The sequence below is a fragment of the Acanthisitta chloris genome, unplaced genomic scaffold, assembly GCF_000695815.1.
Source record: "Acanthisitta chloris isolate BGI_N310 unplaced genomic scaffold, ASM69581v1 scaffold24002, whole genome shotgun sequence".
NCBI lineage: Eukaryota > Metazoa > Chordata > Aves > Passeriformes > Acanthisittidae > Acanthisitta > Acanthisitta chloris.
Genome location: NW_008661475.1, coordinates 38,348 through 63,401, shown reverse-complemented (window position 1 = coordinate 63,401; position 25,054 = coordinate 38,348). Strand labels below are relative to the sequence as shown.

At 44.2% G+C, this 25,054-nt stretch overlaps 1 protein-coding gene across 2 annotated transcripts in view; it reads right to left on the bottom strand.

The window, feature by feature from the left end:
• Positions 1 to 488: 488 nt before the first annotated feature.
• Positions 489 to 25,054, bottom strand: part of WDR33 (WD repeat domain 33) — a 47,570-nt gene continuing 23,004 nt past the window's right edge. The window contains exons 7-22 of one of the 2 annotated variants that reach the window (XM_009070254.1): positions 18,985 to 19,111; positions 17,733 to 17,887; positions 17,566 to 17,644; positions 17,037 to 17,147; positions 16,344 to 16,438; positions 16,141 to 16,149; positions 15,407 to 15,493; positions 15,027 to 15,166; positions 14,561 to 14,713; positions 13,179 to 14,225; positions 9,066 to 9,168; positions 8,361 to 8,817; positions 4,760 to 4,926; positions 4,538 to 4,630; positions 3,558 to 3,743; positions 489 to 1,082 (exon numbers count right to left, since the gene is read on the bottom strand). In XM_009070254.1, the coding sequence (XP_009068502.1) occupies positions 853 to 1,082; positions 3,558 to 3,743; positions 4,538 to 4,630; positions 4,760 to 4,926; positions 8,361 to 8,817; positions 9,066 to 9,168; positions 13,179 to 14,225; positions 14,561 to 14,713; positions 15,027 to 15,166; positions 15,407 to 15,493; positions 16,141 to 16,149; positions 16,344 to 16,438; positions 17,037 to 17,147; positions 17,566 to 17,644; positions 17,733 to 17,887; positions 18,985 to 19,111 (3,239 nt within the window). In that variant the 3' untranslated portion in view covers positions 489 to 852. The remainder of the gene's footprint in view (positions 1,083 to 3,557; positions 3,744 to 4,537; positions 4,631 to 4,759; positions 4,927 to 8,360; positions 8,818 to 9,065; positions 9,169 to 13,178; positions 14,226 to 14,560; positions 14,714 to 15,026; positions 15,167 to 15,406; positions 15,494 to 16,140; positions 16,150 to 16,343; positions 16,439 to 17,036; positions 17,148 to 17,565; positions 17,645 to 17,732; positions 17,888 to 18,984; positions 19,112 to 25,054) is intronic. The other variant, XM_009070252.1, reaches the window with a different exon arrangement.

The following is a 25,054-nucleotide window of genomic DNA, read 5'->3' as shown; positions in this document are numbered from 1 at the left end:
AAACTTTCCAAGTTTCTATAAACAGATGCTGTTTTGAACAAAAATCCTTGCCTCCCCCCGAGGTGAAGTGCAGGATGACAATATTTGCCATGATGTCTGTTTTGCAGTCCAGGTTATTACTCACACTATGTCTCTGACAACTTGTCCTAAACGGTGTTCCACGTTTTTCTCTTGCAGGATGGCAGACTGGCAGGCAGCAGCGATTGCCCCTGGTTTGGAATCTTAACATCAGCACCATAATCTGTAGACTTTAGCTGTGGCTAAAGGTGAAAATCAAAGGTCTCTATACATGATAAACAAAAAAAAAACTAGGAGTCAACTATTAGCATTTTAAATGGCTGAGATGGCAGGAGGTAGTTCTGTTGCTCCATCTGAAACACAAGCTGGCCTAAAGACAACCCTCTGTGGCAATAGGTGAGTAAAGAATCACACTCTCTGTTGATTTTTTTTTTTGTTGTCGATTTTTGCGCAAATTACATTCTGTATTCATACAAAAACAACTCTGACAAACTGTACATATAGAAACAAGTTTCTGCCTGGAGGTGAACTGAAATCTGTGGAGGTGCTCCATGTCTCACAACACTTTAAAAAAAATAATAATTCCAGCTCTTCACAAAACAAAGTAGGTAAGGGAAAAGGGAGCGGAGAGGACAAAACAAGAACTAGCTACAGTGTCGCAGCTAGAGGCAGTTGACTGATTGAGGAGAAGACCCTTGCTAGGAACTAATGCACATTCAGTTATCCCAGGTAAGAGTCCAGGTTCGTGGCGTTGCAGGTGACTTTAAGTCCAGAGTAGCAGTCTGTTTAAATACTGTCCTGCAGGGACTGGGTGTGACCCAGTCAAAGCCTCTTCTATCGGCCTCTGCCACCCCTGGATGCTCCTCTGCGTGACTGGCCAGAGTTCATGTTGTTTCCTCTTCCCCAGTTACTCCCACTCCTTCCCCCTCGAGAGGGGTTATTGCCTCCTGCAGGGCCTCCACCAAAGGCTTCCTCCCTGTGGAATCCATCGTGGTGATCTCCATCTAAAGAACTAGACCTCCCAGATTTCTGTGCTCTCTGTGAAGGTCCTGAATTTCCTCGTCCTAGGAAGGAAGAAGAACCAGTTACTGGTGTGAGGCTAAACAGTTGTCAGACACACCATGGATTTAACCAGTTCTGCTGTGGTGTCATCACACACAGACCACATGTGGCTGAGACCTGCAGTGTTAACACCTCCCCTCTCTGTACAATTTTCTCACATGGATGTCAGAGTCTCCATTACATTCCAGAAGGTGGACACTGATCAAGCAATTCCTTGGGAATTAAAGAAGGTTATGCTTGCTACAGTCAGCAGTCACTTAGTGAAGTCAGAACAGTGACAGCCAGAGTGTCCTCCACACTGTCAGGCACATTCAGGGCTTGGGCTTCAACACAATCTGTGGTTCTCTGTATGGTTTTATTGCAGAGTACTTTTTGTCCCCCCGAAACAAAGGCATCGCACTGATCTGTCACTTGAGGCTGATGACACAGTGAGTGACATTACTGTTTCAGTCCACTTTTTCCTAGAAATAATGGAAAAATGCACTATTTTACTCCTAACCAGCAACAGAAAAAATATAAGCTCTTACTGCCAGGAACAGGATTTTCTGCTTCTCACAGATCCTTCTGGTATTGACAAGTAAATGAACATTAAAAATCCCAAGTCATTAGCTCAAAATGACAAGCACTGTTGAAAAATACATTTCTACTAACAGTGCCTTATGGGCACATGCTGCAGCTGAATGAGGATATTTTTGCTCTGCTTTAGCTAGTGATTTTTTGGTTGACTCTGCTTGGTTCTGTGTGAAACAGACACCAAATTGTTCCACAGAGCTTATACAACTCCTGAAGTTTTAATCTTCAGTGACATTACCAATACAACTGAAGGAGACACAGCCCATGGATGAAAATATATTGTCTGTGAGTTGTTCATCAGCTTTCTGCCATCGTTCCAAACTTTCTTTAGCACTGCTTGTGCCTGGACAACAATTGTTTTTCCTTCAGTGAAAAGTCTGGTAGAGTTACCACAAACCACTATTGAAGCTAGAGAAGGAATTGTTACAGATTTGATAGGTGGTGGCTAAAGGAGAAAAACAGCATGCAGTCTAGAAAGGCAAAATATTGATACAGAGGGAGTTTCCCAAAACATCTGGGAAGGAATGCTAAAATCTGCTGTTACTACACCCCTGGGAAGAGAGTCCACACAGAGGGGAAGTGGCAGGCAGACAAAACTGCATGAGCTTCAGGACAATGGTAAGAGAAGGGGGATGAATTCAGTGGCATCAAGACAAAGCTGTGCAGTAGAGGTCTAACAACACATTCAGCTGTGGCAGCTCAGCATCTGCAGCAACTGAGAAGGATCCTGGTCACTCATCACTTCCTAACAGTGTGTGGTCAATGTGAGGATGTTAAAAAAGACAATGGCAATCCTGAGATGTGTAAGCAGTGGGATCAGGAACTGCTGCAAGGCTAAGAGGATGAGTGTGGGAATGGCATACCCACAGCAATAGGCTCTGAAGCAGCTGCTGCCTCCAGAAGGATGTGTTCTGTGGGTTACAGTGCCCCGGGACTGCTTAGTAGGTAGTGAGGGGGAGCTGTGACATCAGGAGCTATTGGGAAAGAGGGGTGAAAATGGAACAAAGCCAAGAGAACTGCAGAAATCCATGGTTAAACCACATCTTTACTAGTGTGTGCAGTTCCTAATGATCTTGCTTAACTTAGAAAAGAATAAACACTGAAAAGTAAAATACTCTATCCTGTATGGTATGTACAGTACACATGAGGATAATAAAAGATACAGAACAATTGAACAGCTCAGAGCTCTGACTTGAAGAGCTAGTTCAGGCTAGAAATGATAGAGTTCTTTGCAATCAGAGTTCAGAACAAGAATCAACTTTCAACTGCTAATTACAACGTAAGACTGTCATATGAAAATAGTGTGAAACACAAGAAAAACACTTTCCTTTTTTTTTTTTTCCTTTTAAGAATAGTCTACTGCAACGAAGGTCTGTCCATGGATGCTGGGGATGTCCAGTATGATGGTCAAAGCACTTGAGAAGGTCACAAAATGGCAAAAGCCATTGAATAAAATCTAGTATTTCAGTAAGTCACTGAACTACAGATCGTAATAGTTTCGGAGAGCATTGCAGGGACTCACCACTATAAGCTTAGAGTGTTATGTTTGAGTTAAGGGCTAAGAGCACAACCATGAAGTTTAACAGATCATTTCTGAAAAGGAGAAAAAAGAAGTTCCTAACAAGAGTTTTCCAGCTGGAGTAACAGGGAGCCAGACACTAACTTCCTTTGAACAAGGCAGTAAAGAAGAGGATTCCCTGATGCTGGAGAGAAGATTTGGATTTGACATCCCAGAAAAATCCCTCACTTCTTACATTCCTCTAAGACTGGTCTTTAGCTTCTCAGCTGGGAAGATCAGCTCTTTCCCAGCTCAGTTTTATCCCCTCTGAGCAGATGAGGAATACTGATAAGCCTGAAAAACCTGCCAGTGTTAGGTAAGGTTTTCAGTAAAGGGGCTGCTTTACCTTTGCCCCTCTCCTCTGGAGGTCCACCTGGAGCATCCATGTCTCTGTGGTCAGAGGTCCCTGGCCCGTCGTGCCAGGGCCGTTTCCGAGGGGGCAGTGAGGCCATGTCCATGCCCTGGAGGGAGGAGGAACGTTCTCTGTTGGCTGGAGAGTGCCTGTCGTGAGGAGGGTGATCTGGATGAGGCCCTGGGCAGAAAAGGAAAGCACAGGACAATGAGTGATGTTCACTGGATCATTATTTCTCATTTTTGGAGGTGGTCACATAAATTTACCCACACTACTTGGCACACAATTGTCAGCTGAAATTGTATCAACCTTCCCCACCATCCCAACAGGAAAACAAGAGATGAATAAGGTGTAAGAAAACTAAGGTAAAACAAGTTTTCAAGGTGATGGGAAAGAAAAATTGCCAAAAGCAAAGTGTTCTTTTTCAGTATAAAATATTTTCATATGTTTTAGAGACAATGACATCTTCATTTATTCATGAGCTGTTTGTGCTCATTTTTTTCCCCATGACATTCTACAGCTCAGTTTTGCCTCATCTGGGGTTGCTGTTAGTAACACAAGTGCAGCAAGCTGTCAGACACTGCAGCTGAAAACATGACTCTTGCAAACAGAAGAGATGCCAACCAAGAGAAAGACTATTGTTGGCATTAAGATAGATGTGAAAAATAACCCTATGAGATGTGACTGAGTCATCCGCAGGTGAAAACTGCCCAAGCAGTTCTGGACTGTGCAAAAACTCAACTGGAAATCAAGACTCTGAGGCCACATGAATTTCTTGTTCAGTGAGGCAGTTGCATTTAGAGCCAGTTCAGTTCTGTATAGTTATCTAAATTTAAAAGACAACTACATTTGGCTTTTTCTCCTGGTAAAACAGTGGTAATGAACACGAGGTACCGGAAAAAGGTGATTTTCTATGTGGTTATATTATAGAAGTCTAGACTATTATCCAGAACAAACCTCACCACCTATTTTACCTGGTTCTCTGTTTCCATCCCAGGATTCTGGTTTCCTCCCTCCTTCAAAGCGTGGAAATTCATCTGGAGTAGGAAGCAAACCCTTCCGGGCTCCTGAGCAGTAAGAGAAGCAGAGGACAGGAGTGAGGAGAGACACTGTATCCATGCAAACACCACCATCTGCCCCCGAAATGCCCTTCCTTCCTCATCCTTGCAATCCCCTGTGGAAGAATGTTCCCTCACCTCTAGAAGCACCGCGGCCTCGGCCCCGCGCACCATGGTCCCTTCCTCTCGAGTTTTCATCTGGAGACTCAAAAGCATCATCTGGCCCAAAATCTTCGGGGCCAGGAAAGCCATCTCTGCCCCTGGATCCCCGGCCCTCGTGCCTCGAGGGTCCTCCTCTTCTGAAGCTGCAAGAAAGAACATGGTACAAATGTGTTCAGGCAGAGTTTAGATGGATGAACATGAATCAGCTTCAGGTTAACAATCAACTAATTTCTGAACTGGTTCACCCCATGCTACAGCACATACAGGTACTAGAACAGGATCTATAGGTGCAAAGTGCTCACTTTCTGCCTTTGAGCACTTGGATAGTACTTTTTGTAGTTTTCCCCTTGTATTTCCTTCTGTCAACTGTGTTGCTTTTTCATACAAGAGAAATTCTGTTAAACACACTGCGATCATTTAATGAAAAGGTGGGAAGAACAATCAGTGAGTGATGATAGATGTAAAGGTGAGGTAAGGAGAAGCAAAAGTGAATTTCCCTTAGCTGAGGTGGGTCCTACATTCCCCTTCCCTTTTTCTCCTCTCCATTTTAGTGATCAAACAAACTGAAAACATACAAACAATGAGTCCTGGCTAGAACAAAACATCCCAGCACCTCATTCCTATTGATTCTATGAACATTCTCTTTTTTAATTCCATTCTTCAACATTTACAATTTCAAACAAATGCATCTAGACTGCCCTGGGCTCTGCAGGGACAGCGATGGCTGAACAGTGCACAGTGGCATTCTGCAGCCTGAAGAACACTTTATCCAGCTGCAGTAATGAGGAATTTTGTGTTGCAAAATGTAGTTTGGCACTAGAGCTGTGATAATTGCCTTCTAGTAAGTACCACGGCATCTTCAGGAATTTGGCAGGATTGGGTTCTGCACCTCATCCTAACTGAGTACAGCTCCTCCAGCATCACCCTGGGGCCTGGACAGCTCTTCAGAGAGGAGAGTGGCTCTTACTGAGCCAGCAGTGAGTCAGTAAAGCCTGCAGAGCTGTGAGAGTGACTAGGAGCAGTTAAAGCCCGTGGAGTGCTGGTAAAGCACATCCATGCTGTGTCTGGGGTGCTCTGCACAGCTGCTCTGCCAGCTCCAGCCCAGGAGCCTCACCCTGTCATCCCCACCCTCAGTGACAGCACACAGCGTGGGGCACTCCTGGCCCAGTCACAGATGCCTCCCACCTCCCCACTGCTCCCAGTTCCACACTGGCCAAACTGGAGGCACCGTAACGTTCCGGTGGCGTTGGCTGTGTGCAGCATCCCCTTCCCCAGCTCATTAACGACACAGTGCATCCTATTACAAGCAAAACTTTAGATACTTTTATTTAGAATTTTAACAACATTAACCTTTTAATTACAAATTTAAATATTTTAACAGTAGTCATAACACAATACAGTATTTTTAAACTTTTACATTGTTTTTGATTAAAAACAATAGGTCTGTCTCCACCTCCCAGAAAACAAACACAATACAGAGAGGAGGCTGCTGTGCCTGTACAGGTACAACAGAGGATGGAGGAGTGCTGTGTATGGACCATGAACCATTCACATTAACCTGGATGGTTTGGGAAAACAAACTGAACAGTTTCAGGTACAAATGGTTCAAAGAATCACAGAGCAATATTGTTTAGCCTTGCGACAGCACAGTCCTCTGCACGTTCCTTAGAGGGCCTCCCACTTTAATACTGACATGGTGTGATTCTGCTCAGCTTGAAAATGACCCAGATTTGCAACACAAGGCCCTAGGGCTGCAGGAATGGGGCCTTTCCTATGCCTTCCAGGCAACTTATGGACACACTTGAGTTTTTGAATCTACCAGACCTACACCTAACATAGCCACAGCTCCTATATTGTGTCATGGATATCCTTAGTCACCTTTTCACATCAGTCATGTGTAAAACCCTGCCTTGCATCGGGCTCAGTTCCTGTTTGACTGCTCTCAGATCTTCTTCCTCGAAGCCTAGGGCCTTACTGTACACAACTACACACTGTGCAGGTTAGCAGGCAGGAAGAGGCAGGTCTCTGCAGTAGAAGCATCATGTTGATATGCACAGGTAGAGTGAGAACAGGACAGGGATGAAAAGGACGGGAAACTAGCGAGAAACACACATACACACACTTCCCTCTCATGCTGGATCAAACCAGGTACACTCTCAATTCCAAACCAAGTCAGCTAGACAAATGGTTGGGATTAAGTCCACCACAGCATGGGCAGTAAATGGCACCTAATTCTCCTTCATTCCAAGAAATTGAGTTTCCAAGCACAATGAGCTTTTTAGAGCCTTGTGCCAATGAATTTTAAACTCTGGACAAAGACTTGTACTCTGATAAACAGACCGTTCTTAGCTCAAAAGTCAGATTTACAGGTCACAAGGTTCTTGTTTCCTTTCCTGATACTCTTTAAAAGTCAGGACCACGATAAAGTATTTTAAAATCCCTAAGCATTCCCAATAAAAGACCTGAAAATCTCTGTGAGCTTCTAGGTGTTGTCTGCTGTGCCTTTTAGGGTTCTATGACACAGACCATTCAGCTTGGGTTCTCTCTGGCTTTACTTTGTAAAAATGGCTTTCATTGTTACCTTCTTTTAGTTCATTTCTTTTCATACTCTTCACACAAAAGGAAGGTACATCTTTACAGAGCTAGGTAGAAAATAGCTAAAAGAAGAGCTGTATAGATGCAAAGTAAAAGGAATGTAAGAAAATGATTAAAAAGGGAACTAAACCACACAAAATTCACATTATATGGAGACCACAGCATATTTGTACAAGTACACGTTCTTATACACCTAGAGTTGGTGGTCAGTGAGAGGCTTAGACCTTGGAGGCCAAATTTCACTCAGTGTAACTAGCAGAAATCAGGAGCAATTTCGCTGACACTTTGTCTCGCTGACAGCGTAATTCCTCCATATTTGCATTGGTAACTAGAAGCAAATTCATCCCTTTATGATTTTCTAGGAGATTGTGAGCAATGACAGGCACATTGCTCTCAGATTATTTTTGAGTTCTTCTCTTGGCATTAAGAAATAAGTCAGAAAGAGAAATAAAATTTCTACAAGCAAAACCATGAGAAAATAGTCTCAACAGTCCAACAGATGCTGTAGCTCTGTCCCTTCTATCCGACAGTAGGATCTCTGTTCCTGCTCCTTACAAGAATATTGCATCTCATCCTACAGTCTCTACACTCATGCTGTAGTTTGTGACTGGAGACAGTCTCAAAATCCACGTCTATAGTGTTCAAAGTTTGTCACTTTAACTTTCCAAGTTTCCTCTCAATTTTCATCAAAACGGTCTCAAATCTTCATCCTCTGCCACTGGATCTTCTCTACAAACTTCCTCCCTTCTCTTTACTTACTGTTTACAGACACGGAAGCTGCTGCGTACAATGACCGTTTTTCAAGTTCTCTTCTATTACTGAATGATTTGTATGGACTCTACACTCAGGTATATTAGAGTTTTCATTTCCTTATTGGTTTCCAGTTTATAAATCTGAAACAGATAGACTCCTTAATGAAAAGGAAACCAGGAAAAGAGCTCCCTCCATTGAACCCAACCAAGAGAAGCAGACTGATGCTTACCTCTCGTCCCGCCTCCCTCGGAAGCGCACGTCCTCAGGGTCCCGCGGGTATCTGTCGTCCGACGGTCTCCGTCCTTCCCAAGCACCAGGAGGGCCTCGGTTTGAGCCGCCTCCTTCGAATTCCCTGTGATCTGGAGGGAAGGGAGGCCCAGGTCCTCCTCGCCTCCACTTCTCCTCCTGCAGTGGTGGACCTCCTCTCCCCTCGAACTCCCGTAACCGATGGCCAAATCTCTTATCCGGGTGGAAGTCGTCACGGAAGTCATCTGGTCGATCAAAGTCATCATGGAAATCTGGGTGAGGTCCTCGTCTATCTGGCATGCCCCTGCTGTCTCTACCATCACCCCACTCCTGGCCACCTCGGAACAACCCTCGCTCAGGCCCGTGATCGGGACCACCACTGTTCTGGTCGTGCCTTCTGTCTGGCAGCATGTGATGGTTTGGAGGTCCACGGGCGTCACCTTGAGGGAAAAAATCACAGCAGGTTTCTAAAAACACTCTAGGACGCTTTAGTTTGTACAGTCCTACAAAGCACACGATACAGTTCACATTAAACTCTTTGTCTGGGACAAGTCTTGCTCTGTTTTCTCCCAGCCCACATCTATGGAAGCTTTCAGCCAAGGCCCAGCTGTTTCTCTGGAAGCACTGCCCTGGGACAGCCCCTCTTTTAGGAGCACTGCTCACAGCAAAGTAGACCATGTTTAATTACCTTTGTTAAGACCTGGTCCTTGGTTGTGAGGGCCGAGACGACCTTGTCCTCCCTGCTGGCCCAGGCCTGGAATCAGTGGAGGAGGACCTGGGTTCTGTCCATCCTGTGAGCATGGAAGGAGAAAAGCCACATGAATTGCCACGTGTGAGCAGCTTAAGCATTTTATAAGAGTGCAAAACAATTTTCTTTCCATAAAGACTCCATTTGCACAGATCATACAACAGAAACAGCTGGTTTTCCAATGATTTAGCCTCATTTTTCAGACATTCACATCAGTAATGCTTCCAGTCACTGGGAAACACATAATGTTATAGGAAACAGCATTTCATAGAATCACAGAACCAACCGGGTTGGAAAAGACTTCAAAGAACAAGTCCAAATCACTGTGGTTGCTAGACCATGGCACTAAGTGCCACATCCAGTCTCAGCTTGAAAACCTCCAGGGATGGTGAATCCACCACCTCTCTGGGCAGCACATTCCAGCACTTGGCCTTGTTAAACCTCATCCCGTTGGACTCAGCCCATCTCTCCAGCCTACCCAGGTCCCTCTGCAGAGCCCTCCTGCCTTCCAGCAGATCCACACTCCCCCCAGCTTCATGTCATCTGCAAACTTGCTGATAGTGCACTCAATACCTTCATCCAAATCCTCAACAAAGATATTAAAAGATACTAAAGAGAAAAGATGATAAAGAGAACTAGGCCCTTTTCAGAGACTCATGTTTTACCTGTAGCAACCAAAGATGATAAAGCTCATGTTGTAGCTGAGTATTAATATTCTTTAAGAATGCACTGAATATTCTTTATGAATATTCTATCCCTCTAGATGAGGAAACTGTGTATATTTGTTTGACAAGTATCAGGCACTGATTTTTTTTGCAGTGAAAGAGGTGCATAAACCAAAGACTTGGTAGTGAACAGGGAGACAAACCATGCACAAACCTGCTGGAGCAGGAGGACAGACAAGGCTGTAAGGGAACCTCTCCTGTTAACCTCTGCAAGCTGTTGGCATGGAAACATGAGTTTCATTTTGAACATGCTGGCAAAGTTTGGTTTTCTTAATTTCAGGACTAATAAAAGCACTAACCCTCAGCTAAGCACCAGGAGACAAGTTGTTAAGGGCATTGTCAGCACTGACAGGGCTCAAGGCAGGAGCTGCAGTCACCTCTTTCCTCAAGCAGAAGCAGCAGAGTGAGCAGAGGTTTGTGTGTGGTATGTGATCCCAAAGGAAAAATAAAGTATGTAAGTGTCTTTTGTTATTTTCTTTCTTTTTGGTGAATTTTAAAGGATAAAATAATGTTCTTTCATTCAGCTGCTGTCACAGCCTCATCAAAGATTTCTCCAGAAACCATACGTACACTGGTTGGGAAACTGTGGTTGGACAGTTCCCTTTGACTCTGCCTTCAAACAGCAAAGGCCTGACAAAAAGTCATTTGGGTTTGTGCCTGACTGGAATCAAAAGGGGCAGGGACAGCATTTACTCTGCAGCTATGAGATCCAACAACAAAAGTGTGAACAAGGCAGAGTTCAAACCTGTTTGCTACACAAACCTTATGCTGACATCACCAAACCCCCAAATCCACCCCAAACCACTACCAGAAACCTCTAAACATGTAACAATTTTTCCTATACATGTCTAATAAGCAAGATTTAGACTTGGCCTTCATTCTGCCTTGTATAAACCCTCCAGTCTGCAGGTAGGCTGGAGTACCTACAGACCTGTACTACATCACATCACATTGCTCAATCTCTCCAGGAATCAAAGACAAATAATTTTCATGCTCTGCTTTTATTCTGGAGAAACACTACCTCTTATTTCTGCTTGCAGAGAAGCAGTAAGTTCATTTGTGCATTTTCCCCCATCATAGCTTGAAGTATGATTTTAAATTAAGCATTTATATTCACCTGCAATGAAGGTGATAAACACAATGCACACAAATACAGACTACAAACATTGTATTTCCATTGAGCAATTTTGTAAGGGTGTTGGAAAAATAATCAAAATGAAAGGCCTGGCCCAGTGCCTATTGAAAAGACCCAAAAAAACCCTTTGCTAATGATAGAATGTTACCTTGAGGCCAGAACAAGTCAATCCCCTGACTGGGTAAGATCCAGCTATTGCAGTGCTTCTGCCACTCTTGACCAAAACCTTGCTGGAGTTCCAGGATTTCTCATATATTTAGCATATGTCTACTTAAACCATAGTGAACTTCTTAGGTTTATGCCGCTGGTGTTTAACCAAAGCACCAGTTTTTAACACTCACTTAGTGAATTTCCTTAGTGTTTAGCAGAATCTTCTACTGCAAACAGACCAACTTGGCCAAGCTGAGAACACAGAGCCCTAACACTGTGTTTTCACGTGATTTTGGTTTCCAAATGCAATTCTTTGCCTCCAGCTGGAAAACAGGCAGAGCTCAGATGGAGATACTGTACCCAGAGCTCTGAACAGCCTTGCACACCCCAGGGAACCTCTGCTTTCCAGGGCACAGTAGGTGCAGGTAACAGTGATCTCTTACCTGGAGATTAACCGCTACCAAAATCTCACAGGAAGTACTAATGCCCCAAGCCCTTGACAAAGCAGATATATATCACACACTCCTGGTACTGGAAAGGAAGGCAAGTGATTTGAAGCAGTTTACAAAAGAAAAATGTCAAGCCTACTGTTTAGAGCAACTAATCACAGATAGAGCCTTTTCAAAGAGGAACTACTGTTACATTTATACTACAAAGAAGCAAATTGGAGCAACACTTGATGTTGTGAGATGTAAAGTATGTTAATTTTTAAAAGCCATTACCAGGCCAAAAGTGTACAAGGAAGGAAAAATGGTCCAAAATACCTTGCTCTGAAATTTGTTTAGCATCTGTAAAAGCCTTGAGTGATCACTGAAAATAAGCAGCTACCTGCCAAAATCACCTACTGAATCCTGGCCAGTGTTTGCAGCAGGGTCAGGCAAGGACAGCCCTCCACAGGCATGGCAACACACACAACCCTCTGTACACACACACGCTTGGGAATTATTCCCAAAGCACAAGAACTGGTCTCCCTGGGGCAGCAGTGAGAAACTCTGTGCTGGTTTCTGTTGGATAGCTGTGGAACCAACACTTGTTTGCATAACTTTGATGCTTTTGAAACCTCAGCAGTAGTGGCAGAGGAACAACTTCTGGAGGGAATTACTGATTTGCAAGCAAAAGAATATTCAAATAAACCCACAATTTGTAGGCTCCTCTGCCTTCATCTGAAATGGAATCACTGAGCTAGAGCTCGTTTCAGTGTCAGCCCTCGGCATTGACACGGGAGGACACACCAAGGGCTACATGTGCACATGTAGCTTAGACTAAAATGTTGAGTGCAGGTCTGAAAGAGTCAATTCTGGTTAAAAAAACCCAAATATTTTTTTTCAAACTTCCCTTTCAAAATTCACCTACAACTGAAGACCACTGAGTGAAATTGCTATCTCAACTTGTGCTTCAGAAGTGCAGAGGTGGCTACAGGCAGGAAACAGGAGAGCTGTGTCACTCTGTGTCCCTCTGCACTGAGTCTGAACTGGCAAGTGCACCCAGACCTAAGATGATTCCAGGGGTGTTCAGCATCCTTGATAAATTCATCCCGTAGTTCAGATTAACTACTCTGGAACCACTGAGGGTTGGCAATAACTTGCTTTAATTAATATATAGAAGGTTTCTTATGTTCAGTTTGAATTAGAGCTTGTCTGCTCCCCAGGAAATTCCCCTCTGAAATCAGTTCAGTGTCTCTCAAATCAAAAAAAGCTGTTTCTCTTGAGGTTACATATTTTCATGGCAGACTGATTTCTGTACCAGTATTCCCAACAATCCCTTTCCTACAGCTACCTGTCCCAGAACCACAACAGAGTTTGAGTTGGAAAGGACCTTAAAGACCATCTATTTCCAACCCCCTGCCACAGGCAGGGACACCTTCCACCTCTGCTGTTTCCAAACTACATAACACTTCATTATCACTTCAGCCTTCCCGAGGCCTCAGTCTTGCAAGGAATACCCCAACTCCATCCTCTCAGCTGCTGCAGTGCATTCCTACCACATGACAGTTACCATTCCTCCCCTCTTCACACTCCTCTCAGGCCGGAGAGCGAGACGTACCTGGTTGAACGGGGGGCGAGGGCCGTCACCCAACAGAGGTGTTTTCTGCTGCTGGAAGGGCAGAGGGCCCTGGGAGGGGTGTGGGCCCCTCGAAGGGTTCGGCTGTCCCTGAGGTCCTTGCATGTTGCCTTGAGGCCCCACCAGGGAGCCCTGTGGAGGTCCCTGCTGGCCCTGCGGACCGGGCGGCCCACGCATTTCCTGTGGTGGTCCTAGCATTGTACCTTGGGGCGGAGGTCCCTGGAGGCCTCGCATCTCCTGGGGACCGTGTCCTAGTAAACCACTTTGCATATGAGGACCTCTCATTTCTTGCGGATGACCCATCATCATCCCTTGTGGATTAGGTCCCTGGTTATCTCTGGGTCCTGGTGGACCCTGCATCCCTCTTGGATTAAGTCCCATCAAAGGCCCTTGAGATATAGGGCCCTGCATCCCTTGAGATCCTGGAGCTCCTTGCATGCCATGAGGAAGAGGTCCTTGCATTCCTCGGGGACCAGGTGGCCCCTGCATTCCTTGACCGCCAGGAGGACCTTGAGGACCCAAGTGACCTTGTGGGCCAGGTGGACCCTGTGGTCCTAAATGAGTCTGAGACCCAGGCATACCCTGTGGTCCTAAGTGGCCTTGTGGACCAGCACTACCCTGTGGACCTGGAGGCCCCATCGGCCCATGAGGGCCTGGATGTCTCTGCATTCCTTGATGTCCATGTAAGTCCTGAGGCCGTGGCATTCCTTGTGGAGGCCCTTGGGGGCCTGGAGGTCCTTGTGGTCCCATGAACCCTTGGGGACCTCCAGCTCCTTGGTGTAATGGACCTTGAGGTCCCATTTGTCCTTGGGGTCCTGGAGGTCTGAACTGTCCTTGTGGACCAGGAGGTCCCATCTGAGGCATATTCATTGGCATCTGCTGAGGTGGAAGGGGTTGCTGAAACCCTTGAGGCATCTGTGACATTGGGCCTTGCCCTGGGAAAGGTTGGGGTCCATGAAGAGATCCTCCTGGGGGTGGAGGCTGCACTTGCTCAGCTTGTTTTTGAGCAAGTCTCTCAATCTTCAATTGCTGTCCAAAAAAGAGAGACAGAGAATCAGTAAGTACAGAAGTATATGTTGCAACTAAAAATCAGAAACCATCATCTCATTTCTCAGGAGTTTGAAAAGATGCAATGCTTTTCTCTTCATGAACAGAAATAATTAACTGGAGACCCCCAGAGCAGGATCGGTGGCTGAGGCCTCACTACAGGTTGCATTCAGTGCAATATCCTGTTCTAAGAGATGTCTTTATGTGAAGAGGTGAAAACAGCACTGCAAAAGCAACCTGCTCACTTTAGTGCTGAACTCCAAACCTACCACCCAGAGCACTACAACAAATGTGGTGATCACTGTCTGCACACACACCTCCAAGAGCTGTGGGTTTGTGTACTGAAGTGCTGCCATTTCCTGCTCAATCTCTGCCTGTGACTTCTTTTTCTCTTCCAGCTTAATATCTTCTTTTCTGTCATTCAGTGGCTCAGGTGGGGGAGGCAGAGGAACTTTATTCTGCATCCACGCCTGTAAAGAAGAGGAAACACAAGGCTAAGTGGAACAACATGTATGCAATCCATTGCTGCACTGGGAAAGGATGTGCTGGAACACTGTGTAGTATGGATATTTGGGAGCTAAAATCAATGCTGAATAAAATTTCCCTACCCTACAACAACTTTTTTTCCAGTCACACATACAAGGTATAAAGGATAAATTATTTTGCACTGGGTGTTGATATAAAAGAGCTGATACTGGAAATCCAACACATTTCCACAGCCACACACATTTTGGAGCTGGGAAAATAACAGTGTGTTCTGTTCACTGTGTACCAGGTACTTACCTGCTGAAACTGTGCTGGTATTGGTTTTGCATAGGGAACTTTTTTCTGTGGCACTTTCTTTTGGTCCTTTTGCATTACTTCCTCCATTCCCCAATCCAGTCCTGGGATTGTCATTTCGATGTCATTGGACTCATCTTTCCCTTTGGCACCAGGGAAACAAACAGTCAGAGCAGTGCAGGCTCACAGAGAAAGCCTTTAGGTTTTTTACAGCTTACTTAGCAGAAGAGACCAAGAGGTTTTCAACTCTCCCTTCTTTACAAGAGAAATACACACAACACAGAACTTTAGGAAAAAGCAGCTGTGCTACCAAAGTGTATGAAAAAGAAGCCACACAATATCTGGGCAGCTCAAGGAAATGCTTCCCCACAGCTGCTACTTACCCATCTGCTCCTGCTCCATGGCTATTTTCAGTTGTTCAGGTATTCCCATCCCAGGAATCACTGCCAGGCTGTTTGGTTCCAGATCATCTAGTGGGAAAAAACCAATTAACATTTATGCTTGGAACATTTCTCTTTACATGATCATTTAATCCCTTTGGATTTTCACATGCTTTTACCCTTGGCCTCATATTCCAGTGGTAAAGACATATTTTCCAACTGGTGGGTCAGTTTTAAGTTCCATCCACGAATTGCAGGATATTAAAAGAACTGAAAATTCAGATTCATAAATACTCCCCAAAACTATAGCCCAATTATGTCCTTTCAAAGTTACTTTTAGGGGAGAAGCTCAGAAAAAGAAGTAACAACCCATAACTGTTCCCATTTTTTTGGTAACAAATCTGGTATTTTAAAACCTAAATGTGATTAAAGTGCATTTTAATTAACATTCCCAAACCCAAAAGAGTAAATAATCAAACATCTGAAGAAACAGATGTAACTCCAGGAGGCTGAGGCACACCACTGAGCTGGGCAACCCTGCGCAGCCCAAATCCTCAAGGGGGAAGAAAGTTTAAAGATTTTAGTGAAGCTCAATAATTTGAGAGTTTTTCCTGCTGTATTTCATGACTGTGTGAAGTCTTGAAGACAGGTGAAGTTTTCAAGACGAAAAGTAAACTGGAGATGTTGCCAGAGGGAGAGCCAAACCTCCTTCCTGTGATTGCCAGAGCAGGTCTTACCTCCTGGAGCTGTGGGAACAGAAGAAAACTCATTGTTGGAATGGTGATCACTGATAACATGAAGAGTAAAATCATCCTTATAAAGGATCTTTGACTAGGTGGTCACTAATGCTGTCAAATTGCTACCCAGAAGGGTTGACTGTTGACCTAGGGCTGCTCCTGCCCCCACCTTCTTCCTCCCATGCTGAGGGACATTGCCTTACCATATTCTACACCGTCCTCTGACATCCCTGGCAGCAGGTTCAGGTTGTAACGATCTCTCATCTTATCTCCAGGCCGATTTCTAGTCCAAAACTTGCTGTCAAGGGAAAGTTACATGATCTCAATAAAAAGTCAAAAGCATGAGTGACTTCTTATCTGCTTAGTTCTTTAACTTTCAGAGCGCTGTCTTCACTATGCAGGGATTCAGCTCTTATTAAATCAAACTCAGCTTTAGGTCTGAACATTAGGTGTGATGTTCAAGCCAAAAATAAAACCCCAACAACTACCATATTAAATTACAAAGTTACAACTCCAAAGCGTGACAGGTATAAGGACAAGGCATCAACATCAGATCCTGATCAAATATATTTCTAGCCCATTCCAAAACCTTCTTGCTCAAATGTATTCGTCAGATATACTAAATACAGAAATCCCCATACAAAAATGTGCTGCATTTACAAAGTGCACCATATGCACAGCATGTTCAGCCTCAAAGCACAAACTATAGCCTCCAAACACACCTGGGATGTGACAAGACAGACATGACCAGCAGAAGTTTGTCTCTCTGCTTTGGCCACTGGTTGTGTATCAGAACCATCCCAATCCATTTACTACTGATATCAGTGTCTGGCACCTTTCTGGTTCCTAAATGTACATCCCTTCCCTTAGACCTTTTCTCTAAGTACTCCAGTTACCTGGTGTGATCATTTGAGCCCGAACAGAGAATGTGTCCAAGGGGATGCCATGCCAGACTCCAGATCATTCCTTCATGGGCCATCTCCATTCCACCGACCTCCTTTTCAACCCTGATGCATCAAATAAACCATCAGTCATCACACAGCTGAATATTTGCCACAAGACAAAACTTTTGCTATTCACTTGTTGCTCATCCTCCACCCCAAATTTTGCTAAGCTTAAGCCTCATTTTAATCCTGGGTGAACTGATTGTTCCCTGTGGCTTTGTAACTGGACATTCAGAAACTAACTACAGCACCAGGAGTTTCAGCCATTCATCACCCTCTCAAACAAAGGCATTTTTGTGTGAGCAATTGCACTCCTTAAAATACACCTGCACAGGAAAACTTCTCAGGTAGAGAGAAAAGCTATAGATAACCATGTAGGTTAAATAGGGATTCAAAGGGGAAAAGGTTATTTTTGGTTTCTGTAGCAGCTTGCACACCTGACCAACATCTTTCCAACGGTGCTGAGCAAAATGCCACATACCCAACATGCCAGAAGAGCAAGGAGCCATCAGACCCTCCGCTGGCAAACAGCCCCTCGTGCACAGGGTGCCAGGCCACAGCTGAAACACAGAGCAAGCCTTGATCAGGAGGTGTAACACCAGGATTCCCAATGAACACAAATCAGGATCTGAAACCCAAAATTCTGACCTGTGGCCTCCTTCTTATGACCTCTGAAGACCTGGAGTTCTTCTTTCAGGTTACGGATGTCAAAGAGCTTACAAAGGTGGTCACGAGAAGCTGTCAGCAGCCAGTTGCCATTCAGATTCAGCTTCACCTCCATCACAGTGTTTTTATGGGCATGTCTGCAAGAGGAGAAGGAGTTTGTTTGTCCTGGTACTGATTTCTGAGACAGATAATGTGTCATTTGCCAGTTGCAAATATTGAGGTCAGTAACAAAGTAGTTCTGGCTACTAAAGCAGAACACTGGAGCTTTCTGTACAGATACCCCAAGCTTTGATCCTGCTCTTTTGTACTTCAAGCAACTAGTAGTGCTCATTGAGAGAGAATTTAGTTACTCTGCATGTTTCTAGTGCAGCACAAGAAAGTTTTCATCAGTCAGATGAAATATCTCTTCTGTTTTACCATGTCTCAGTTCTGAATGAGAACTGTGTGACTAGAAGGTCTAAGGAGAAGGACAAAGGAAATCTAAACAAGGAATATTCAATCACAATTTTACAAGTATACACTTGTCTTCATCTGACCACTAGATTTTCTGGCACAGCTAAAGCACTAGCTTCATACAGAACCATAGAATCAACCAGGTTGGAAAAGACCTCCGAGATCATCAAGTCCAACCCTACTGTGGTTACCAGACCATGGCACTAAGTGCCACATCCAGTCTCAGCTTGAAAACCTCCAGGGATGGTGAATCCACCACTTCCCTGGGCAGCACATTCCAATGCCTGAACACTCTCTCTGTAAAAATCTCTTCCTAATATCCAACCTAACCCTCCCCTGGCAGAGCTTGAGTCTGTGCCCTCTTTCTCTCTCCAAACTCCCAGGTCCCTTTCTGCCTGGCTGCTCTCCAGCCACCCTGTCCCAGCCTGGAGCTCTGCATGGGATTATTATGGCCAAAGTGCAGGACCAGCACTTGGCCTTGTTAAACCTCATCCCATTGCAATCAACTCATCTCTCCAGCCTATCCAGATCCCTCTGCAGAGCCCTCCTGCCTTCCAGCAGATCCACACTCCCCCCCAACTCTGTGTCATCTGCAAACTTGCTGATGGTGCACTCAATCCCCTCATCCAAATTGTCAACAAAGATATTAAAGAGACAGTGAAGTGACTGTGTAAGGCTGGAAAGACGTGAGGGGAAGAGCTAGGAAAGGAATAAAAGAAGAAAATAGTTTATAAAGTTGGCTTATAGTTGAGCAAATCGAAATCTGTGGGCAAGAACTCACAGCGTGGCAAGGCTCTGGCCAGTCTTTGGATCCCAGAACTTGATGGGCTGTTGGCTGTCCTTACTTCCCGAAACAACTAACCCTTTCGTTGGGTGCCAGTCAACACATTTCACATCTGCTCCATGTCCTGTTAAGAACAGAAAAATTATTCGTTTTGAGACTTCACAGGCACTGAAAAGACACTGCAGAATTACGGGGTGCACACCTTGAAACTCTACTGTAAAACCGAATGAAAAACACAGGTCACACAACAAACTCAAACTGAACAACTCTTCTGAGTTATTCAGGTTTCGTTTCTTCCTGCTAATTACTGGGAGCAGCTTCAGCTCAGACTACACCCTCAAACCAAGCTCACTTCACCAACAGAAAAAATCTTTCATGAAACTTTTACTCAAGTTGGTACTTTTCTTGAGGCTTTGGCCCTGTACAATTACATAGTATTTAAAAGGTGACACTGACAAAGTGTTTGTATGGAGATGGGGAGGAAAAATAACTGTGACACTCCACTCCCTGTGAAATCCTGGAGAAACCAAAGGCAAACACATTTGTTCCTATCCTATCAGCACTGCCCTTTTGCTGTCCTGTCAGAAAACAAGCCAAGAAATTAAATCATGGATCTGAAAACTAAATTAGTATATGATAGAAAGAAACCTTATGAGATGTGACCTCTTATCAGGTCAGAGGGATTCAGGTTTTTCTCACACTCAAGAGTTAGGAGAGAAAAACCATTTTAACTTCCTTTTAAATTGACTGACCGACCTTGGCAGAGAATCAGATGGGCTAAAATGCATCAACAAGCAAAGCTTGTTCCTGCCACACAACAAAATGAGGTTCTGAGCTGAACTACAGGGATTTAGAGAAGAAATAAGGCACTATAATTTCCTCCTCCAATCTCTTCCCACATCAGCCCACTGCAAGGGAGAGCCAACAGTGATAGTCCAGCCCAGAAAATGAGCAGCGTAGAGTAACTAGAGAAAAAAGGTAGCTGAGAAAGGAAGAGCTGTTTGCAACATGAAGGCACCGAAGCTGTAAAACAGCCTGAAGACTGGAGTGTGTTCCATGAAAGACAAAGAGCTCCCACCAAGTCAGCAGCTCCCACAGGGACTGCTTTGCTGGAACACCTAACTCCAAGCAGCACAAACTGTCTTAGCACACTTGGACAAGACATTAAGTATTAATATCAGCTGCAATCTTCCTGAGGCCCCAGAAAAATCAAATTAGAATAAGCAACATACATCCAGCTTAAGATCCAAGCAAATTGTTACCATGTGGAGCACACTCTCCAGCACATGAGTGCAACTTTCCTCCTCTCTGGAGGAAAGGACAAACAGGGAAGATGTTCTGACCCAAGAAGAAATTAATACAGCTGTGGTAAGTATATTGGAACAACTTTAAGAACTGACTGACAATGTTGATGAATGAAACCAACTCTCCTCCACCAGCCACAACAGGCAGAATTATCCTTGGAAAATGTGGGGTTTCAGGGAAGAGCAGGATCCTCAAGTTGCAAAGACCATCGATGTGCTCTGGTTGGTGCTACCAACAGAGATACAGTGTTTCCCTTCTCTCTGCATCTTCTGATGCAGAGAGAAATGACAAGCACTGTCTTTCTGGATTTGCTCTGACTGCATCTCTCAACTACAATATGAAGCTGAACACTGAGCAAACATTGCTCAGGAGGAACGACTTGGCCAGCAGTAAGACAGAAAATGCTCCTATCCCATAGTGGAGGCAATCCATCCTGCAGATTTTCAGCTGGTGATATTCTGTTGGGACTTGCAATCCTGCAGTCCCCAGGGAATGACAGGGGATTTCAAGTCAAGGGCAAACACAGGCCCTTACAGAGAAATGTTCCATTGCAGGTAAGAATTGGCTGAACTGTAGGAAAATGTGTTCACACCAGAACACTTGAGTAAGGCCTGGTTTAGGCTCTTCTTCCAACACCTAACCTGAGTTAAACCAGCCCAAATATGTACCCTGAGAAAAAAAAGGCTCAGAATGGGCAATCTTAAACAGAGCAATTGTAGCACTCATCCTCTCAGAGTCTTCAAAAGGCAGTGACAGTGAGTGGCAGCACCAGACTGCTGGGTTTCTCAGAGCCAGGTGTGATAGTCACCAGCCACTAGACCCAGACCACAAAGCTGAAAGGTAGTAAAAGATGCCAGGACACTCTGAACTTGTAACCAGAGCTGACAAATCACTGGGTAATTATCAGCAGGCTTTTGGCCATTGCACATTAATATTGACCCTGGGGATCAGAAGAAACTTGTCATACTTAAAACGATAACCATGATAAAGCCAGAGAACTCTTTGAACCAGGGTGCTCCTGATTACGCCAACAGGAGGGGAAGAGTGGGACCCTCCTTGTAATCTAATCAAAGAGATCTATCCTGCCCTCGAGAGAGGCATTTCAGACAAAACTCTGCATGAAATGGGATCATCATACACTTTGCTCGAGGTTCCTGATGCAAGAAACATTTCCCGAGAGAAAATAAATCCTTCCCTACAAGAGTTTCACATGAACCATTCTCAAGGGATGAGCTAACTCAGAACATTTACTGAACAGCGTTGTCTAATCAGACCTTTTCTAATTTCTTCTTGAACTGAAGCAACTGACACTGCATATTGCTTCTCCTTCTGTCTGCTGAGAGATCTACACACTACAATCTGTAATGAGACAGATAATGTAGAAAATACTCTTAAAATCAACACTCCAGAGAAAAAGAAGCCTGGTAGGTTTTATTTTATGGTTGTTTTCAGTTCTTAGTTCTAGGCTAAGACCTGGGAATCAACCTCTGCTCTGCTACAAACCTCTCTTGCCACTAAGCACCATGCTCAGAGAACTTGCATCATAGAATCAACCAGGTTGGAAAAGATCTCCAAGATCATCCAGTTCAACCCTACCCTGGTTACTAGACCATGGCACTAAGTGCCCCATCCAGTCTCATCTTCAAAACCTCCAGGGATGGTTCATCCATCACCTCCCTGGGCAGCACATTCCAATGCCTGAGCACTCTCTCTGTAAAACATCTCTTCCTAATATCCAACCTAACCCTCCCCTGGCAGAGCTTGAGTCTGTGCCCTCTTGTCCTGCTGCTGGTTGCCTGGGAGAAGAGACCAACCCCCACTTGACTCCAGGTTTGGTCAATGCAGTTTGTCAGGGAGTTTGATCAATGCAGTTTGTCACAAGTCTGAAAAAATACACAAAAATGAAGGACTTGATTTTTTTCCCCCCCTCACACTCTAATCTTTGCATTTATGACTATGAATATAGTCCATGCTGTAAAAAAGTTGGTTTGATTTATTGTCTTTATATTACAGTCTATAACTTATCTATAGATTTTATAATGCAACTGTGCACAGCAACTATACATACATTAAGTCTATTGCTGTAGCTTAGTTTTTCTTTTTTATATCCTTTCCCCCAGGGATGATCCCACTCTGAAGGCACAGCAATGGAAAGAGGATTTTACAGATGCGCTTGGGGAATTTCTAGATCCTTCTTAGCATTTATGTGGATGTAGATGCACATACTGAGATGACTCTTAAGGCATCTTTCTACACCTTTTAACACAAAAAATTTTAACATTTGTCAAAAAAAATTCCATTTGCTTGGATTGATTTGTTTTTAGAGCCACATGGTTCTCTTATGCTGCTTTAAACAGGGAGGAAATAGAGCTGTGTTTGCTTCACTTGGACTGGGCAGATTGAAGCCTCTTTGTCACCACACAGTGACATTCACCTTTCTGTCCTCTGCATCCCCAAAACAACACAAAACCTCTCAGAAGAGCATGGCCCTGGCAGGGGATTATGTCCAAGGGATTTGCAAAGAAGCATCAGGTCTTACTACCGCCCAGGCAAAGGTTCTCCATCTCCAAAAGACAGGGCAGGGAGGAAGGGATAGGAAGAGACCTGCAAGTCAAAGTTAATGGAAACAACCAGGTGAGCAGAAAGATGCTCTAAGTTCTCTACAAAATTCCCTTAGACTTTATTATTTGCTTCCAGCCTATCAGGCAAATTGGACTATTCTGCCCTTTCCTTTTAAGATGTTAAAAGGATTTTAAATTCCTTTGCAGTACTCACTCCCTTAGCAACTCCAAGTACAGCTCACAGGAACTGAGCATCTCACACCTGCAGGAACCTAGGCACTGTCTCCAGAACACCAACCAGGCTAGCAATGAAGGGAAGAATATATTTAATTCCAGCTATTTAGTGTTCTTTGCCTTATCACACTATGGGAACTGTAACTCCTCTCTTTCACTTCCTCCTCTCCAGTCCAGGAAATAATGCCACAGAATCCCTCCCCCTATAGACACACAGTGTGCTGATGCTCTTTAGCATAATGTGGGAGGTTGGTGCATCAGAAATCCAGGGCAGAGCTCCTTTCAGCTTGCTGGATTAAGAACAAAGCCTCCCACCACACTCCCAGACCTCTGTCCCATGAACTCCAGTTCTATGGTCCTTTGTTTGCTGACAGTCTTTCCCCCAGCTCTCTGCTGCTTTATTAAACATGTTACTGAGAGGGACAGCAGAGAGACTGCTGGTTGTAATCCACTTACAGGGAATGTCTCCTAGATCACCAGTATTCCTCTAAACCAGCAGCAGAATGGGACAACGCTCAGATTAGTTTACAAATAATTTCTTTTACTCTTCTATAATCCTAAATTGTCTTCCCAGACAAAACCTCTTGTAACAGGACAGTTTATCACCTATGAAATCAGAAGGTTAAGAAACAAGAACAATCAGTGAACACTAATGAAACAGGTGTAGGCAAACAAATTAGTTTTCCCAAGATAACCCAGAACGGGTGATCAGTCCCCAAAATGTTGTTTCCATAAATGAGTTTAGAATCTGTATGTGCTAGTCCCAAACTTACACCACTCAGCTGACAGTCTGAATTCTACAAAACCCTAGTGAACTAGCAGAAAAGGTTTAAACTCAATGCTAGCTGTGTGCTTGCACAGCTTGTGTAATGGCAGATGCACTGCAAAGAACCATGAGCAAATATTGTTATATTACGTGGCATTACCAGTGAAAGCATGGAGTGACCTGAGTTCTTTCTGTCTGTGGAAATTCAGTGACAGCATCTTTTGTAAGGGCTCAGAGCTAGGGGAAGAAATGCAGCACAGGGTCCCAGTGTATGTGGGAACTAGTCACGCAGGGTTTGAGTCTTGAGCTGCTCACATGTTAAACTGAAAGGGAACGTTTAAATTCTTCCATCCTCTGAAGCTGAGCAGCTCCCAAAGCTGAAACATTGCTTAGAACAGAAACAGAAGTCACACAGCTGAAAATATCTGCTGCTTTAGGTTTGGGGTGTCAGGTCCTTTCATTTTAATCACTATGTTCACTCTGGAGTCTATGACCACTCCAGAGATATCTTTCCTTTCAGACATATTTGCTTTTTCCTGACTCCTGAATTAATTTTTGAGTGTTATCACTACCTACACCCAAACAGGTTATTTATGCTGTAAAACATCTCAGGACAAAACAAGCCTGACAGCAGGTTGTGCAGCAGCACAGCAATGGGACCAGCACCTGCCACAGGTGAAGAGCAGCTCAGCAGCCTCTCAGATGTGAGAACTAACAAAACCCAATTAAATATGCATGTTGCACCATTTCTAACACATAGTGAAGTTATATCTAGACTGATAACAGTCTAGATAATTATCAACAGATAACAGATAATTATCAACAAAGATTTTAGCATGTAAAAATATTACAAATTTTTCACCAGTTTTACTTAACCAGTGCCCAGATGTCCTAACTTACCACCACTTTTATGGACTTAATCAGAACCTCCTGTTGGTATCGTTAAGAGCATCTCTGTCACAGAGAAATCACCTCTGTGACGATGCTTGAAAATGAGGACAACGCTCACTGCAGCACAGCAGTTGTTAATTCTGATCAAGAAGTCAGTGTTAATTGTAAACAGGAAGCCATCAGGAAGCTCAGAGCTAGCTCAGGAGAAACGACAGGGAGAAACAGGGCAGAGTGTGTAAGAGGGGAAGATACAGCACATTGCAATTTCCAGCACCTTCTTACTCACAACAGAAATGTGAGTGCTTAGAGG